The sequence below is a fragment of the Heteronotia binoei genome, chromosome 10 (genome assembly GCF_032191835.1).
Source record: "Heteronotia binoei isolate CCM8104 ecotype False Entrance Well chromosome 10, APGP_CSIRO_Hbin_v1, whole genome shotgun sequence".
Taxonomy (NCBI): Eukaryota; Metazoa; Chordata; class Lepidosauria; order Squamata; family Gekkonidae; genus Heteronotia; species Heteronotia binoei.
In genome coordinates, this window is record NC_083232.1 from 44,464,876 (window position 1) to 44,483,708 (window position 18,833).

At 41.7% G+C, this 18,833-nt stretch overlaps 1 protein-coding gene across 10 annotated transcripts in view; it reads left to right on the plus strand.

Annotated features, from left to right (window-relative positions):
• Positions 1-18,833, plus strand: part of PPP1R9A (protein phosphatase 1 regulatory subunit 9A) — a 217,348-nt gene that overhangs the window by 139,540 nt on the left and 58,975 nt on the right. For all 10 annotated transcript variants that reach the window (XM_060248520.1, XM_060248521.1, XM_060248524.1 and 7 more), the window contains exons 3-5: positions 359-491; positions 4,100-4,220; positions 13,760-13,864. In XM_060248520.1, the coding sequence (XP_060104503.1) occupies positions 359-491; positions 4,100-4,220; positions 13,760-13,864 (359 nt within the window). The remainder of the gene's footprint in view (positions 1-358; positions 492-4,099; positions 4,221-13,759; positions 13,865-18,833) is intronic.

An 18,833-nucleotide genomic window follows, 5' to 3' on the forward strand; every position in this document is an offset into this window, starting at 1 on the left:
TGGAAAAGCAGAAAAAAAGTAGTCATGTTGGTGGGAGATAAGAAATGGGGAGATGCTACTAGGGAAGGGAAGGAGAGAAAACTAAAGACTGGGAGGGGCAGCTATTGGTAGGCTGGTGAACAGGAAGAAGCAGGGAAAGTGGAGGCTGCCAGGAGCAGGGAAACAGCAAATCATACAGAGAAAAGGATACAGTGAGAAATTTGTCCTTGTGTGTCCCCCACTTGTACACACACTATTTTTGGAATTCAGTATAAACTATGCTGAACAGAAAGATACACAATTATCTGTGTACAACAGCGGTTTCCTTAGCACTGGACTTCTGGAGCTTAGTTAATCACATGCTCTCATTTCTTTCCAGGTTTTCAACACATACTCTAATGAAGACTATGACAGGAGAAATGATGAAGTTGATCCAGTGGCTGCATCAGCTGAATATGAGTTAGAAAAACGGGTTGAGAAGCTGGAGCTTTTCCCGGTAGAGCTCAAAAAAGGTATACATAATACACCAAGCTATTTAAAGGTGGTTCCTTTTCCTGAAAAGCTCTATAGATATGTGGTAGAATTCTTGCCTTTCCCTTTTAAAACTGACATGAAACAAGAGTTGACATGAAACACCTGGACATATTTTGGTCCTTTAGGCTTTGTTAAATAATTGGCAGTGCAACTTCAGGAAGTTCTGTTTTGCATTTTTATGAGGTAACATATTAATTCTCGTGAGCAGCAGTTCTGCACTGTTAAGCTACCTAAGTCTGATTGACTTCTGTGGGATTTAAACAGCCTAGCATTCAGGATTGTAGCGAATTGCCTGGATCTAAAGAGCTACCGTAGATGCCCTTCCCCTCCTCCTTCCAACATAAGCTGGTGAGAGCCGATACTGTAGTTGTAGGAGTGACAGCTCCAGGCTGGTGGCAGCAATTAGCCAGGTAGGTAAATGGAATACTTGGAATAGTATGTTCAGGTTAGCTTGTTTGACTTGGATCTGGGAGGGCCAGGCTAAAGCTTGATGGATGGTCTCAACCTAATCTACTTTATAGGGTTGTTGTAGGCATAAAATGAGGAAGGGAGAACTATGTACGTTTTGACAGCTGAGACACTGGAAGAGGCACATAGAGAACATCTCCATCCCCATCTGCTGATTGGCTATTTGCCTGCATGCCTGGCTAGCCAACCAACAGAACCTACTGTTGCAACAGCAGCCACCAGGAAGAAAAAAGTGTATGTATTCATTTAGAAAATAAAATAATGCCGCCTCTCCAGGGAGCCTGCTCAAGATGGCTTACAGAATTAAAAAAATATATTTTAAAAAGTTATTATGGAAAACCCAGCATAGAAAGAGAGACCACTGAGCAACTTCAAGTAGAAGAAGAAGACGACGGCACTGGATTTGTATCCTGCCCTCCACTCTGAATCTCAGAGTCTCAGAGCGGCTCACAATCTCTGTGAGAGCTATGGCTGACCCGAGGCCATTACAGCAGGTGCAAGTAGAGGAGTGGGGGATCAAACCCAGTTCTCCCAGATAAGAGGCCACATACTTAACCACTACACCAAATTGAAAAGTAACACTCTTCAGACTAAAAATACACTGAAAATGGTGTTAAGAGATCAACTCCTTAATTAAAAGCCTGGCTGAGCAGATACATTTTGATTTGGCACCTAAGACAGTGCAACACAGGCTTTTTTTAGAACAGGAGTGGGGAACATCTGACCCGAGGGCTGTTTATGGCCTTCAAGATCACTTGGTCTGGCCTTCAGGGATTGCTGAGCCAAGCCAAGCTATGCGGTGGCCTCCCTGGGGCCTGGTTGGCCGGCAAGGATCATGGGGCCCATCCACACCGTGCAGGTGCCTCCCTGGGGCCTGGCTGGCTGGCCATGATCACTGCAGGGCCTGGAAAAGTCATTGTCACAGTTCAGGTAAGTTTCCCCCTCATTTCTTTATTTCCCTTTCTATTTATTCCCCCCATTTCTTTATTTCCCTTTAATCCCCTTTCTTCCCTCCATTTAATTTCCCTTCTTCCATTTCTCTCTCTCTCGCTATCTATCTGCCTGTCTGTCTGTCTGTCTGTCTCTCTCTCTCTCTGTGGAGCCTGAGTGGTGGGCATTGTGAAGGACTGCTGCTTGGGTATGTGAGTGCGTTTAAAGATCTGCTGGGAGCAGCTGCAGTTTCCACATGGAGGGAGGGAGGGGTGCCAGGGGTGGGGGAGCCAGCTACCACCAGTTCAGTTTGCACTTGATTATCCCAGATGGTGTGGCCCAATATGCTAATGAGTGTGTGACCTAATATGCTAATATTAGGGGATGTGGTCTAATATGCTAATGAGCTCCTGCTGGGCTTTTTCTACAAAAAAAAAGCCCTGGACCTAGGCATTTGCCTAGGGTGGTGGGTGGTGTGTGTGTGCCAAATTAGGCTCTCCCACATGACTTCAAATAGCAAAACAATTCTTTGCATTAATTTTGCCAGTTTGAATCGTTCTTCTTTGGAGGAGCACTGTTTTTAAAGTTGATAATTTTATATGGCCCGCAAATGATGTTATAAATATCCAAATGGCCCTTAGCAGAAAAAATGTTCCCCACCCCTTCTTTATAACTTGAGGCAGTTCTTCAAGTACAAGGTTTCAAGCCATTTAGGGCTTTAAAAGTAAGAACCAGCACTCTAGATTATGTCCAGAAATGAATGGGCAGCCAGTTAAGATCTTTCAACACTGGGGTGATATGATCTCTGTTTTGCACCTCTGACAATAGCCTGGCTGTTCTGTTTTGGATGAACTGAAGCTTACAAGTTGTTTTCAAAGGCAGCCACTTTTAGAGGGCATTACAGTTATCCAACCTGGATGTAATCAGAGTATGAATCACCGTGGCTGAATCACAGTTACTTTATTTGCAAATGAAACCCCAAAATTGTATATCTTTGCTGTATGGCGTGGGAGGGGGCTGATGTTTGAGAAACACGAGTTCAAAGTCTGTTGGACACATAAAATCAGTTGTGTAGTTTTTCAGATTCTTAAATGTGTTATTTTCTCATTATAGAGAACAGCTATTTCAGATCCATTTTCTGTGGTCTAAAGCAGTGGTCCCCCAACCTTTTTGGCACCAGGGACCGGTTTTGTGGAAGACAGTTTTTCTACGGACTGGTGTTGGGGGGAAGCGATGGTTTTGGGATGATACAATTGTGCACTTTATTTCTATTAGTTTGGTGTGGTGGTTAAGTGCGCGGACTCTTAACTGGGAGAGCTGGGTTTGATTCCCCACTTGCAGCTGCTGGGATGGTCTGGGGTGGGCCATGACTCTTGCAGAGCTGTCCTTGAAAGGGCAGCTTCTGTCAGAGCTCTCTCAGCCCCACCTACTTCACAGGGTGTCTGTTGTGAGGGAGGAAGGTAAAGGGCAGGATATAAAGCCAATGTTGTCTTCTTCTTCTTACATTGTAATATATAATGAAATAATTATACAACTCACAGCCCGGTTGCTAACAGGCCACGGCCTGGTACTGGTCCATGGCCTGGGGGTTGGGGACCCCTGCTCTAAATCTTCATGTGTATACAGGGTGTCTTGTTAGCAGCTGTAGCAGGAAAAGATACAGGAGTCTCTTTCTCTTTTCATAGCCCCATATAGCACAGTGCTTAAGAGTACTGGACCAGAATCTGGGAGACCCGGGGTCAAACCCCCAGGGTTCCCTGGAAGTTTGTGGGGTGGCCTTGGACTTCTCAGCCTAATTTACCTCTGAGGTTTGCAGTTTGGATAAAATGGAAGGCAAGATAATGTTCTAAGTGACTTTGAATCCCCATTGGGATTCAAACTGTCTAAATAGATGAAATAAATATAAATGAATAAAATGAGGGACCTGCTCCCTTTTTGGAGCTAGTTGGCCATTAAGATACATTGGAATAAGATATAATAGACCTTGCTTATACTTGGTGGCTTAAGGTTTAGAGAAATCTGTCTATTGAATGACACTTACTAGTAGTTTATTTTGTATCTGTGTACAGCTTTAAAATCATAAATTAAAAATTTAAGGAAAGTGTTGCCTATGTGGTTAAACATGATTCAGACATATGAATATTACTTTGAAAATTAAGTGTATGACGTACTTGTATCTAATTCTCAGATGAAGATGGGCTTGGCATCAGCATTATTGGAATGGGAGTTGGAGCAGATGCTGGCCTTGAAAAACTGGGCATCTTTGTCAAAACAGTAACAGAAGATGGGGCAGCAGAAAGAGATGGCAGGTAAATGAGATTCACTGAACAGCAGCAGTTGTGATTATGAATTGTGGTTGTCTTAAAATACTGGTTGGCATCATCTATACCATTGGGTTTTACCTTGTATCTTGGGCCGGTAGGATTTTTGAGTATTAAAGGCCATATTGTCTAGTGTGAATATTTAGCAAGATCCTACTTGAGCTTAGGACCACTTGCCACCAGTGCTCACAGATTGTGCTTGTCTTTGGGTTTTTGCAGTGTCCAGTTGGGCACTGTGACATCATCAGATGGTTGGCTGAAGCGCAGAGAAAGGATTGTAACCCTGCATTGAAATGGTACAGAAAATAATCAACTTTGAAAACAAATAGAAAGCTATTGAACAGAATGCTATCTTTGGCTCCCAGCTGACATATTTTGTTGTGGAACTTTAATAATATCTGCTGGGATTGCTTCAGTTAATGAACAGTTAATGCAGCAAAGCTATAAAAATATTAGAAAGGATTAATGCAACCTTAATTCCAACTATCATTTGCATTTTTAGATTGTTTCACATGTCTAGCTACAGCCCATTACTTGTCATTGTGCAAAACAAATATATTACAGATAATTTTAGCCATTGCTTCTCTCTCTGCTTCCTGAATTACTTGTGTGCATATTATTATTGTAGCTTTCCATGTGCAAGTACTATTTTGTTTACCCTGAGTGTTTGCAGTCTACAGATCCTGTGTATTTGAGACAAAATATTAACAGTTAAATTAGAAAAGGTATGACATTACATGTTATCAGGGGTCATTTTGTAGAAAAATAGGTGGTGGCGCTCATCCAGGGCTTGTTATGCAGCTGCACATACTATTCAGTGAACAAGGGAGTGGAACTCTCAGAAGGAGGTGGAACTCTCAGAAAGGTTTAGCAGTTCCACTCCTGTGAGCTCCCACTGAATCTGAGGCCTGCATGTTATACAGCGTAGTCCTAAGCAGAGTTACCTACCCTTCTAAGTCCTTTGAAGTCAGTGATCTTGGAAAGGTGTAAATCTTTTACTTTGTTGATGGCCTTACCGTGTTGCTTTATCTTCAGAACATAGAGTGCTTGGAGGGGGGGAGTTATACCAAAAGAAATTGAGATTCTTATAGGATGACACCTAAAGCAAAGTCAGACCAGTATCTTAAAACTACCAGGTTCCATTGCAAAAGATAATATCTCCTTTTGGCAATATTTTAAAGAAGAAAGGATGGAGGAGAGATGGTATTTAATTTTACAGTTGTTAGTGATTCATCATTTGCTGAGTACATGTGCGAAATATACATTTTAAATATACAGTGTTTTAAAATCACTGACCGTTTCCAGGGTTTTAATAATACAGTGGATACAAAAGTTCTGCTTTCTGTATTTTGAAAAAGCTCCCAGACTATTCTAATATTTCATCAGTGTGTGAGTAATAGAATCTCAAGCATCATCTGCCTTGATCTATCTATAGATCTTGATGGGTGAACTGAATTGTAAGGCTGCTCAGCATGCCTCTCCAGTGGGGAACAGAACCAGCTTATGGTACGGCAAGCAAGAAAATCCAGTTGTGACTTTGGTTTGTTTCCCATTTCCAGTCAAATGATGCATAATAAAAGGCAGTCAAAGGGAATTCTAAAAATGCATGATACAATCCACTGCAAATAGGATACCCATGCACAGAAAATCCTAGTATGGCTAAATAGATCCCAGTTTTTCCTCTTTTCCCAATCTACTCACAAGCACATGTAGATATGTGGGCCATGCAAGGATGAATTAAAGGTCTGTGTATGCTTCCCATAACCTTGTCCAGCCCTCCTTTTTGGCTCAATACAAATTAGCAATAATCTGATTCTGGAGCATAAATGACTTGCACTGAGTGGAGAGAGAAAATTAAGTGGGTGGAGTTTGCAAAACCTGGGGAAGGCTATTAGTGATAGGAGGTTTTAATTCATAGGAAGCAACATAACAGCATAGAGGTAAAGCTGTGTGGTGTGGCTGGCGGGCTGCTTCCGGCTTGCACACACCTTTCTCTGATTGGTCAGATGTGGATCTCTATGTTCTGAAGTAAAAATCAGTTAACAGACAGTTGAACAGGTATCCTAACTGACTCATCAACACCCAGCCCAAACCCTTGGACCTAGAAACCCAAAAGTTGGGGAGTGCATTCCTTCCATGGTTGGCTGGTTGATGGTTGGCTGGGAAGGCGATAGGGTTGCTAACTCCAAGTTGGGAAATTTTACTTGATCAGATGTTGATAAGGGGGCCTGATTTACAACTGCTCTCCGGATGGCAGAGATCAGCTCCCCTGGAGAAAATGGCTGCTTTGCAGGCTAGACTCTGTCATTATACCCTGCTGAGGTTGCTTCCATCCTGCTTTGGTCCACACTGTGATTTCAGACCACTCACATGCTTTCAGCCTAACCTATCTCACAGGGTTGTTGTGCAGTCCTAAAGGGGAAATCAGCTCTAAACCAGAACATGTTTTTTTTATAACAATCGGCATAGTGATTGAGTTTATAAATCTTCCAAAAACAAAACACCCTTTTTATCGAAAACAAACATTTTTTTTAACGGTAGTTAAATGCCATAGTGAATCATGGATTTCAGGCTAATAGCATATAAATGCATGGATTTTCTATCATTATCAAGACCCAAGGATCGCTTCTTTAAGCCCGGCAAAACACCTCCTATCTTGTTAAACACCTCTCCTCCAGTCTTGTCTTGTGCAGTACATCTTATGACTCAGACTTTGGGGCAAACTTCATACTCATCCAACTCTGAATCACAGCAGGTCAGTTTTTTTGGACTGCCAGGGTTTCAAGACTAGGTTAAAAAAAAAAAGAAAGAAGAAGCTACTGGATGCAGAAAATTCCCAGTTATTTATTCTCCTGTACTTCTTTGCAAGCCTCAACTTTTCCACTCAATGCCCACTCATAGTCCTTATACATGCACTTAGGTGTATCTGTAGGACAGGTGCCTGAAGAAAAGTGGACTTTTCTAAGCTATACCAGGATTCTTTGTGTATATGGATATTGTTCTTGTGGTAGATCGAATCATGTCGAATGTGTAATTTTCTCTCTTTTTTTCTGTCTAGTCACAGCTGACCTATGGTGACCCTGTCAGGTTTTCAAGCAAGATTTATTTATTTATTTTTCGCATTTATATCCCGCCCTCCCCCCGAAGCAGGCTCAGGGCGGCTAACAACATCATTAAATATCCACAATAAAACCATAAAGCAATAAAAACAATTATTGTAAGATCAATTAAAATTAACAATTACACTTTAAATATTGAACAGATTTTAAAAACAGTTTTGGTGCTAAGTTCCATACCATGATGTTAAGCAGCTCTGTTCTTTAGTTGAAGGCCATTCTGATGAGATTGGGTAGCCTGGGTCAGGGCATTCTTCTTTTACAGAGCAGAATATATGTTATCAACACAATCCCTATTATGTTCGTTAGTTTTTGTGGTTGTAATAAAGGAAATACATTGTACCACCTGCAGACTAATATTTTACAACTTGAAATTTGATTTCTTGTGTTAAAGACTTAGTGCTGTTAACTTCTATCTCAAGTATTGCTGTTGAATTTAATTAGTCCAATCCTCAGTAAAAGCTATTCCATATCTGCAAGCACTGCAGAATTAGTAAATGCATTCATTCAACTAAAGATAAAATACCAGAATTTTTCTTTTTAAAGCTGTGACACTCTTAAAATGTTTTTCCTCCCTCAAACAGAAGTGACATAATTAGATTTGAGCTGCCTCGGCATACTTAGGTATGAAAATATCACCCTTATTTGGAGCTGATAAAAAAGAACATGTTATACAGAGGCTATGCCAAACCATATTTCCAAAAAAATGAGTCAGAAACGGGAGGGGAGGCATTGGCAAGGAGAATAGAAAATAACTCTTAGAGATTTAATTCTAAATTAATATGTTTTCCGTGATTGTTCTTTGTACTCAGATTCCTCTTATGAATGTGTTATGACTTTTCAGAAATCAGTTTAAAGAACATTATTATTCTTTTGTTAATAATTATTAATTTGGTACAGATGATGGGCACTATTCACTGGGAAGTTCTGCTATAAAAGTTCCATTGAAAATAAATTGCATAAAATGCAGTGCAATTTGCAGCTGTTGTGCATTTCTGCATGGCTTGCTCGTGAGAAGTTTCTGAAGGATTATAACTGATGACTTTGGACATTGAGCATTTGGATGCAGAAAACTTCCTTGGTGGTTTTGTGTACCAGATTCTGCACAAAAAAGTGGTAGGAAAGAATTCCTTATACTGACAAGGAATTTTGCTAATGTGGACCTTTGTCTGCATAGCTTATGAATAGATCCATCTGTCTTAGTTGAATAGCCTTTTGAAACACGTTTGCATATTGCAGAACTGAATTTCAAAATGTTAGATAAAACTACTCAACAATGGGCTTACTCATATATCCACAAATATTGTAAATCAGGAGCTTCTGTAGTATCTCCACTTGTTAGCTCACAGCACTAATTCTGACCAACTGATTAACTCACTATTCCTTTAAAGTGCAGTTTGCACCAGCAAAGTTGTTTATGTATGCAAATTTAGGCTTTGAAAGTTCATGCCTCTTTTTTTTTAAGTGTCTAAGTCTTGTTTCTGATGATATCTGTAACATGCATGACTTGGAACACTGTATTTATAAAATGTGCAAATTGTGTTGAACATGATAATCTTCCATGTTATAGCAGCCATATAACTGGGTACACTGGAGATTAAAATGAAAAATAAAGATAAGTTCTTTGTCCCAGAATGGGGATGGTGGATACAGATGAGGGAATGCAATTGCAGTCACTTTTAAGGGATGTAGCATATTTCACAGTGAATTTCTTTGTCAGCTGAACATACACTTTTGGACAGTCACAATCAAACCAAGGATATTTGGTTTTTATCAAGCAACTTGAAGAGCTGCCAAACAAGTTTAACATTGTCCATGGGTCATAACCCATTTTATTGCTGATTGGGGATTCTGATCTCCCAGCATTTCTCTGTATTCTAGCTTCATTGTGTTTGAACACAGGAAAGTTTCAAGGGTAATTAGAAGCGGATGGGGGATCAACTGGGGTATCTGAACTCCCCCCCCCCAAAAAAAATGCTAATCACTGATGCTGGACATCAGGAATCATCTTTTAATGGTAAGAGGGAAAGGAGAAAGAAAAGGAAGCTGGAGAGAAGAGAAGGGGAAAAATAATCTTAGTTTATTATCATACACACACCCCTAGCTGCATCTCTCCAAGTCTGGGACATAGCAAAGTTTCCTGGGTGAGTGATCAAAAGAACCCACCTTCTAGCTGATCCCCACAATCATCTTGGAATTGTTTCCTGATCTCCCCCCATGTTGCTGGATACAGAGCAAAATTTTCCCAGTAGATCAGAATGTGACTTCCAGCTGATCCCTCCAGCTGGAGTAGATATTTGATAGCTACAAGGAAAGTGATCCTATGAATAGATGTGAATAAGCTTGCAAGCACAGCTGCTTACAGCCATAAGGGAAACTTGTGCCCAGGTTAGCGTTCTTACAGATGAACGCACATTATCCAGATAATAGGGTGCTGGAGGCAGTTGATAAGAGAATAAGGCACAACATGGCAGTGATAAAAATAACTGAATATATTAGAAGGCTCAAGCCAGTGATTTTTGTGTTACTAAAATAAAGCATGTTAAATAGACATGCAGTTCTTAAAACAAGTAAAAGTAATAATGTCAGTATTGCAATTGTGCAATTTAGTGGCTGTACAATTTTTATGTTTATCAAAATGGATGGTACATGGATCATATTGGCTCAGTTGCCAGTACTGTAAAGCAGTGATCCCCAACCTTTTTGACACCAGGGACTGGTTTCGTGGAAGACAATTTTTCCACAGACCAGGGGGAAGGGGGTGTTTTCAGGATGATAAAGTTGTGCGCTTTATATCTATTATTTTATTGCAATATATAGTGAAATAATCATCCAGACGCGTTTTGAAGACTGCCAATGAAGGGGAGCTCACCACCTTCCTAGGCAGCTGGTTCCACCTCTGAACTACTCTGATGGTAATTTTTTCCCCTAATATCCAGCAGGTACTTTTCTGTTTGTAATTTGAGCCTATTGCTTCAGGTCCTATCCTCAGTTGCCAATGGAACAGCTCCTTGCCCTCCTCTAAATGGCGGTCTTTCAGATACAAACTGATATGGCAGGCTGCTGAGTGAAATCAGTTATTTTGTATAAAAATGTAACGTGTACTGCATACACACATGTTACTCAAAGAGTACACCAACCTTTCATGTTCAGAATCAAGATATTTAAAATAGTATTTCCCTGGATGTTGGTTTCCATAGCAATATGTCCCAGGGCTACAGAATCTATATGTTCAGCATATACATAAACGCACATGCAAATAGATATGATTTTGAACATGAAATGTTGATGTGCTCTGTGGGTACCTTTGTCACCCTGAAACCTGTTCATAGTCCCCAGTAATGTATGTTTGGAAATTCTTGTTGGAAACTAATTATTTTTTTTTGAATATTGTGTTGAACTCTCCCCTATTTTTACGGAGGCAGGAAGTTGGTTGCAATAACTGTCACCTCCCAGTGTAGAACACCCATCCTTTTCTCTCCTCCATCTGGTGCTATTTTTCTTGCTTTCAACACGGAGAAAGGACAAGAACTGAGGATGGGGTTATTGCAACTGACTTCGTATCTGCAACAGAACAGGGAAGATCAAACCTAATATTCAAAATGATGCCATCAACTTCCAGACATAAGGAACCTTCACAGTGAGTAACCAATGTTCCAGTCCCTTTTTTAGCTCACATAATGTTGTTTTCTGTTTGGAACACTCAAGTTTGCTGTCTGCAGTGATTAATTTGATTGGGTGTCTCTTCAGAACTTTAAAGAGCTGTATGAAAAAAGCAGTTTATGCTGGACTTTGTCAGAATTTTGCTGCAACAGCTTCAAGAGTTGTTGAAAAGGCAGATCATTTTTCATACTTCATTTTTTTAACTGCAAAATGTTTATTTTTCACTCTTTCATGATCCACAATACTAACAACAGTATGAAAAAAAAAATAAGACCAAATCAAGCACAAATGTTAGCATCGGAAAGAAACTTAAAGGTAAAGCAATAATAAACACTAAATTTGCTAGGAATGTAACTAAATAATTAATCTATAATAGCAGTGACTTAACATTGTCTGACAGTACAGAAGCCAAGCCAAACTCTGTCTTAATGGAGTTGAATAGTCTAGGCAGGACTACTGAAAAGCCTTTGTCTTACCTAAGCTGGTGGTCTTACAGTGACCTGAGTGAATGGGTAATTTCATGCGGAATATGTGGTTCTTTTGCATAGCTATTGTGAAAATAAAAATCCAGACAGGATCCTGATTGCTTTGTCCTATTCTCATCTTTGTTTATAACTCTCTGCATCGTAGTCACCACCCACATAATAGGAACTCAATTTTATTTTGATTCTAAGCCTTCTAAGCAGTGTCTGGCATTAACAATGCATAAGAAAATAAGAGCAGAATATACAGCTGCTTAAATGAACAAACCTAGGCTTATCTGTTATATAGAATGAACCTCTGAAGTCTTCAGTCTTGCACCGTCCCTCTTTCACCCACTGTCCCAGCATGGGATACAGACTGAAGACTTTCCTGATTTCATCACCACAGTTTTTCATGACGTCCAAATCAGACAGACAGACAAACTAAATTTGGGGGGTTTTCTTGCTACAAACAGAATTCTAAATTAGGATCAAACTATAGTTTATATTTCTATTTTATTGGGATGAAAAAACAACAGTTTGTGCTTTTGCCCAGTCCCTCTTTCACCCACCCTCCCAGCATGGGATGCAGACTGAAGACTTTCCTGATTTCATCACCACAGTTTTTTCATGACGTCCAAATCAGACAGACAGACAAACTACATTTGGGGGGGAGGAGTTTGCTACAAACAGAATTCTAAATTAGGATCAAACTATAGTATATATTCCTGTTTTATTGGGATGAAAAAAAAAACAGCTTTTGCTTTTGCCCAGTTTAGATGTCATGGCCAATTATGGTTTTCTTAATAACCTAGAAGTCTCTAATAGGTGCTCTGTGCACAAGTGAAGGAGGAAAGCAGTATGTGAATAGAGTGCCTTAGGGGATATGTTTGTGTGTTGTTAATATGTCTGTTACATTATCCTTGCATTATAAAACAAGAACAGAATATATGACTACATTGAAAATTATGCACAGACCTCAGTAACATGTAAAATACTTCACTAAATGAGAAAATTAAACTGTGGAATTCACTGTCAGTGGATGTACTGATGACCTCTAACACAGATGGCTTTGAAAGCAGACAGATTTCATGGATAATATGTCAATCAATGGCTACCAGCCATAGTGACTAAAAGGACCCTCCTTATACAGAGGCAGCAAAACACTGAATGCCAGTGCTAGGAGGGCAGCATCAGAGAAAGGCCTTGGCATCCATGCCTTGTTTGTTGGTCCCCAGGACAACTGGAAAACCTCTATGTAAAACCACTAGATAAACCACTAATCTGTTCTGGCAGAATTTTTCCCAAGTGACATCTGAATGCAGCCTATGTGGAATCTTATTATAGAAATAGGAAGAAGGTTCATTTTTAGCCTTGTTTGAAAGTGTTCCCACATGCCAATGGGATTGTTGTACCAGCGCAGGTACTGGTATCAAAGGCAGTATCAAGTGCATTCAGAATTCTGGTTTTCATTTATACTCCTGTGAAAAAGGGAAAACATGTGAGCAATTCCTGACAAAACTCAAGAAGCTGAGCTCTGACTTTAATGACCTGGCTTCTCTCTCTTGTATCGCCTGTTGCCTGGATGTTGCCTGAACAACAGCAAAGCAAAATTCACATTCAGAGTTTCAAGGTTATACAGACATATTTACAGGACTGCCACTGTGCCTGATGTTGAATCACAGGTCATTTATTCTATTTATTTCTCCTCCATCAATATGAATAATTGGTTTAAGAATAACTGTATTTAGTTCAGATGGTAATTTTCTTTTCCTGAAACGATGCAAGATGTCCTCTTGCTTCTTAACTTTGAAATGGTAACAGTAAATTATTCTTTCTGGAGAGCCAGTTTGGTGTAGTGGCTAAGAGTGCAGACTCTTATCTGGGAGAAACTGGTTTGATTCCCCACTCCTCCACTTGCATCTGCTGGCATGGCCTTGGGTCAGCCATAGCTCTGGCAGAGGTTGTCCTTGAAAGGGCAGCTGCTGTGAGAGCCCTCTCCAGCCCCACCCACCTCACAGGGTGTCTGTTGTGGGGGAGGAAGATAAAGGAGATTGTGAGCCGCTCTGAGACTCTTCGGAGTGGAGGGCGGGATATAAATCCAATATCTTCTTCTTCTTCTTTAATTCAACCACAAGATATCAGTTGTGTGCTATTGACTTAGTTATTTTGAAGTGGCTTTATATGTATATATATATATATATATATATAGTTTACTTGTTATGTTTTGCCGAATATTCATTACTCAGATGTTGTTCTGTTCTTTTGTTTTTATGTTCCCTGAAAGGATCCAGGTAAATGACCAAATTGTAGATGTGGATGGAATCAGTCTGGTTGGTGTCACACAAAATTTTGCTGCAACTGTTCTCAGAAATACCAAAGGGAAAGTCAGGTAATGTTTGTTTGGTTTTTAAAAAAAAAACATTACAGAAAACATGCTTATCTGATATGCTTATTATATAACTACCTGCTCCATAATGGGATGAAAATGTGCCCAGAAAGGCGTAGATCAAACTAGCTTAACATAAGAGTTGCATAGAATAAACGTTAGATGTTTGAGAGCCACAAGACATAGATGTCAGATGTTTGGGAGCCCCAGGACAGGAAGGAAGGAAGGAAGGAAGGAAGGAAGGAAGGAAGGAAGGAAGGAAGGAAGGAAGGAAGGAAGGAAGGAAGGAAGGAAGGAAGGAAGGAAGGAAAATAGATGGAGAGGAAGAGGAGGGGAAGGAAACCAATTTTTAAATGTATACTCCAAGTTGCCAGCTGGCTTGGCTGAGAGAAGTGATTTAAAGCAAGGAATGCCATCTCCAAGCCAGCAGATGGAGCAGTGGGGGCTTCGAGAGCCACACAATATGTGTGAAAGAACCACATGTGGCTCCCGAGCCACAGTTTGGCCACCTCTGGCCTAGACACTTACTCCCGTGAAAGAATGGGGAAAGTACAAGAAAGGAAAATGAATATGTAAGAGCTTTCTGTATCTTTTTTGTGGGGCCATGAAAATTATATCCAGAATGGTGCCATCTGCACCTGAGGTAGCATTGAGTGCTAATTATTGGTTTGCTGGTGCTTGATTCATATTGTCATTGTGGCTGCTATAAGAAGGTCACTAAAACTGCTAACAGGCCTCATTGATCATGTGCATAAATGAGCATTTAGACTGTTGCTTACCTTTTTAGAAGCTTAAGAATGTTAAGCTTTTTAATTAAAATCCACAGCATCATAAAAACAGGTACTACCAAATCAGAGGCAACACAGTAAATAATAGTTCAGACATTGGCGGCAAAACCACACAACAGCATGTAGGCTGGTAACTGTCAACATAACATAAGCACCATGGTGATAAGGTGCTAGGGGAAGCGATGACTTTCAAGGGTTGCCCGCCGGATAAGTTAAAAACCTGGTGGAAGAGTTCCGTCTTGCAGGCCCTGAGAAATCTGGATAAGTCCCTCAGGGCCCGGATCTCCAGCAGGAGCTCATTCCACTAGGTAGGGGCTGGACCTCTGTGTTCAGAAGCCAATCTGAATGTGGAAATAAAAATTCTAGTCTCAAAATAAACACAGCCTACCACAAATATTCTCATGGTCTTGTTGTATGAATCCTGATACTGGATAATATATAGCCTGATGTGTGAACATTCTTCATTTAACTGACAGGCCAGTCACAAATCTTGCATGGTGGGCATGAATGACATTTCTCCTAGCAAAATCCAGAAATGAATTTATTGGCGTTAACCTGTTAAGAGATCCAGTGCTGTATAACAGAGTAGTTAGAGTGCTGAATTAGGCTGAAATCCCCCTCCCCATTATGGAAACTTGCTAGGTGACCTTGAACCAGTCACTTTCTCTCAGCTTAACCTACCACACAGGGTTGTTGTGAGGGTAAAATAGAGAAAAGGAAAATAATGTGAGCTGCTTTGGGACTCACTGGTGAGAAAGGCGGGGTATAAATGAAGTAAATTAATAAAATAATTCAGTTTGAGGATTTCTGTTACCGGCCTTTTTAAGTTCTACTGCTACATTTTACAAGGTATTTGTGAAAACTCTTAAGTCAGAATGAATTTTAGTTCACTGTTGTACAGTGAGAAGTAGGTATAAAGGAGCAATAGAAATAGAAAAGTTGAGATTTTCTTTATGGATATTTTAGAAGTTGGTCCTTTTATTCTTGAAGAAAAGATATTCATTGCAGCCAGGGGATCACATGGTTAGACATTAAAGGATATGGTATAGAAATATAGAGAGGATTCCCTGCAGAACACTGTTGCTGTCAGCCATTGTATGACATTTCTTGGCAGTAGGCATATGGAGAACAGAAGGGAGTACTTCAAGATGTGATAATAACTGCCTAGGATAATTTTTATGGGTTTATGTTTATTAAATTAAGAATTTTAATTCTGCTTCCGCTCAGCATGAAGCACCAAACAATGTTCAAACATCTACAACAAAACAATATGAAAAAGGTCACTAATTATTGTGACAGAGATGACAAGTTATACAACTGTCAAGCCAGTTAAAACTTCATGTTATAATGCAAAGTCCCATGTCAGAACAAGATTACCTAGAATCTAACCATAACAAAATACTTCTTTAGTCTTATGTTTTTAAAAACAGATGCACAAAAATAGCCTCTGCTTCAAAAGTTCACCGAACCCCACTTCATTTATTCAGGAAAACAAACCACTGACCTAGTGTCTAGCCTAAAAGCTTTCCATTTCAAAAAGCTTACAGGTACAATACACTCTTACACTACTTTATTTTTTGTTTTAAGGTTGCCAGAACAGGTGGTCTGTGTACCTCCTTTGGCAAGCTATTGTACAAAGTGAGGGGCATCTAGGTTAATGCTGTGGCCTAAAGGACAAAAGTACCTCTTGAAAAAATGATTTACGAAGAAGTGACATTGTGGAGTTTCAGTTGATATATGGGCTCAGGTGTGGCTTTTAAAGGGAACCAGATAAATCTGGTAGGTCCTCCACTGTGTCGTCATAACAAAATGGAACTTCTGTATTTAGCATCAGTGCACTTCTGTTTATCAGATACCTGGGACAAATGGAATAACTGTTTTCAGGGCTTTTTTTGTAGATAAAGCCCAGCAGGAACTCATTTGCCTTTTCGGCTACACCACACCCCCTGACATATCCATTATTTCACACAAAAGCCCAACAGGAACTCATCTGCATATTAGGCCACACCCCCTGATGTCAAGCCAGCCAGAATTGTGCTCCTGTGCATTCCTGCTCAAAAAGTAAGCCCTGATTCTATCTACAGGAAAAGTAATGGTCTGGAGACAAATCCCCTGCTTTGACTAGGAATTGAAGTGACTGCAGGATACTTCATGTATATTCATTAAGCACCCCAGAAATGTCTGGTCCATCCACTGTGAGAACAGAATTCTGGCTTTGATTGGCTTACAGCAAGGGTGGCCAAACTTGCTTAAGATGAGAGCCACATAGAATAAATGTCAGATGTTTGAGAACTGCAAGACATGAACACCAGATGTTTGAGAGCTGCAAGACAGGAAGGAAGGAAGACGTGGAAAGAAAATAACTTAAAACAACGGCAGATAGCTAAGACGGAGCTGTTCCACCGAGCTTTTGGTTGAGGCAGTGGGCGTCCTGTTCCACCAACTATTCCATCAACTGGCCTCCCTTGTGGCATAATGCTTTACAGCCTTGTTGTGGTGCTGAATCTGATTATTAGAACCAAGTTTGCCCACCCTCCCAGGCATTCCCTCGGAGAGGCCACTGACAGAGGGGGGGTTGCCCCAGGAACATGCAGCAGATGCCAAGCAAGAGAGACAACAGAGGGCACAGCTCAGACTTTATTTTTCTGGAACAGAAAAGAGTCTCTCTGGAGCATGCTGGGCAATCTCACTGTGGGCGGGGCTTCATTCCAAGTGGCAGGCAGACACAGCTGAGGGAGTGGGGGGGGGGGTTGAGCAACACACGCGAAAGCTACTGTGTTGGAGTCCCACCTGCAAAACGGACAGAGATCAAGAGCACCTGCAGGGGTGGCAGCTGGAAGAGCAGGCTGCATTTCAGCCTGGTGCTCTCTTAAAGGGACAGTCTCTGACTCACCTCCCCGCATTGGGGCAGCTGCCACACACACACACCCCGTGCCCTTCCAGGGGTTGGGAATGCGGCAGAGGGCAGACCAAGGGAAGGGAGCAGGCAGCAGCACAGGGGAGTGGGCTCAGCAAATGCCCCCTGCTGGAACCCACTGCTGGGTTCAAGTGCCAGAGACGCTCGCACACCGAGCGGTCGAGAGTGAGGGGAGGAGGAGGACGGGGGGGGGGGGGCAGTGGAACTTACCCAGCCATGGGCAACAGTCCTCGCATGCAGAGCCTCCAGGGGCCCGGAACCTGTGGAGACCTGGAAACAAGAGCAGTTAGCCCCAGGGGAGAGATCACTCTCTCCCCCTCACAAGTCAAAGATACTGTCAAAGCAACCACACGGTGCAAAACTCGTCACCAACGTGCCTGTCTGTCCCTCACTCCTGCCACGCAAACCTGACCCTAACAACTGACTTGTGCGAGGCAGAGTGGAAATATTTCCGGGGGGGGGGGCGATTGGGCACTGGGGAGGGGATTGATGAGGCAATCACGCCGCTCCCTAAGGGGTTTGCGAGCTTCCGCAGTGGCGGAGATCTTTGTTTTTGGTTTCAACAAGTGGCTATGGAACACGCCGCTATTTTTGCCGGCGTAACGTTGCGCCTCTCGGGGGGCGTGTCATAGACCAAACAGCTCAGGAAGTCGCCTAAGCCTGGCCGCGCCCCCAACTCCACCCCCTCCTCTGCCTGAACGCCGTGCTCCACCTCACTTCCGCCCATGCTCAGACGCAGCCCTCAGGTGCTGCTACCCTTGGGCAGAGCGGCGCTTGGGCGGCCCCCCACCTACGTAACTCCCCTCCACTGTGGTGGCGCCGGTCGTACGTCGGTGCAAACCCTTCCTTCTCCCACGTAGCGGCTCGTCTGCTTCCAAAAGACTTTCCATCACCCCCCCCCTCTGGATTGTGCTGTTAAAGAGACAAATGCCTTCTCTAAGCTGGCTGACAGGGTAGTGGGAGCTTTAAGAACCACACAATATGTGTGAAAGAGCCACATATGGCTCCTAAACCACAGTTTGGCCACCCCTGGCAAAAAGTCTCATCCAGCAAAGCATTTTCTTGTGCTCTGATACTATTTCAATGATCTTCATAGTTAAGATCCACAGGGCGCTTCAATCCTTCTTGCGTCTTGCTGTGATTTATGCAGTCTGTGTGTCTTTTCCAAGCTGAGGCACAGCTGTAATCCTGGGAAAGATTCTTTTGCTTTCTGTGGGGTGTTTTAGGAGCCCAGGACACTGCCTTGTAAGGTAACCTGTTAGTCAAA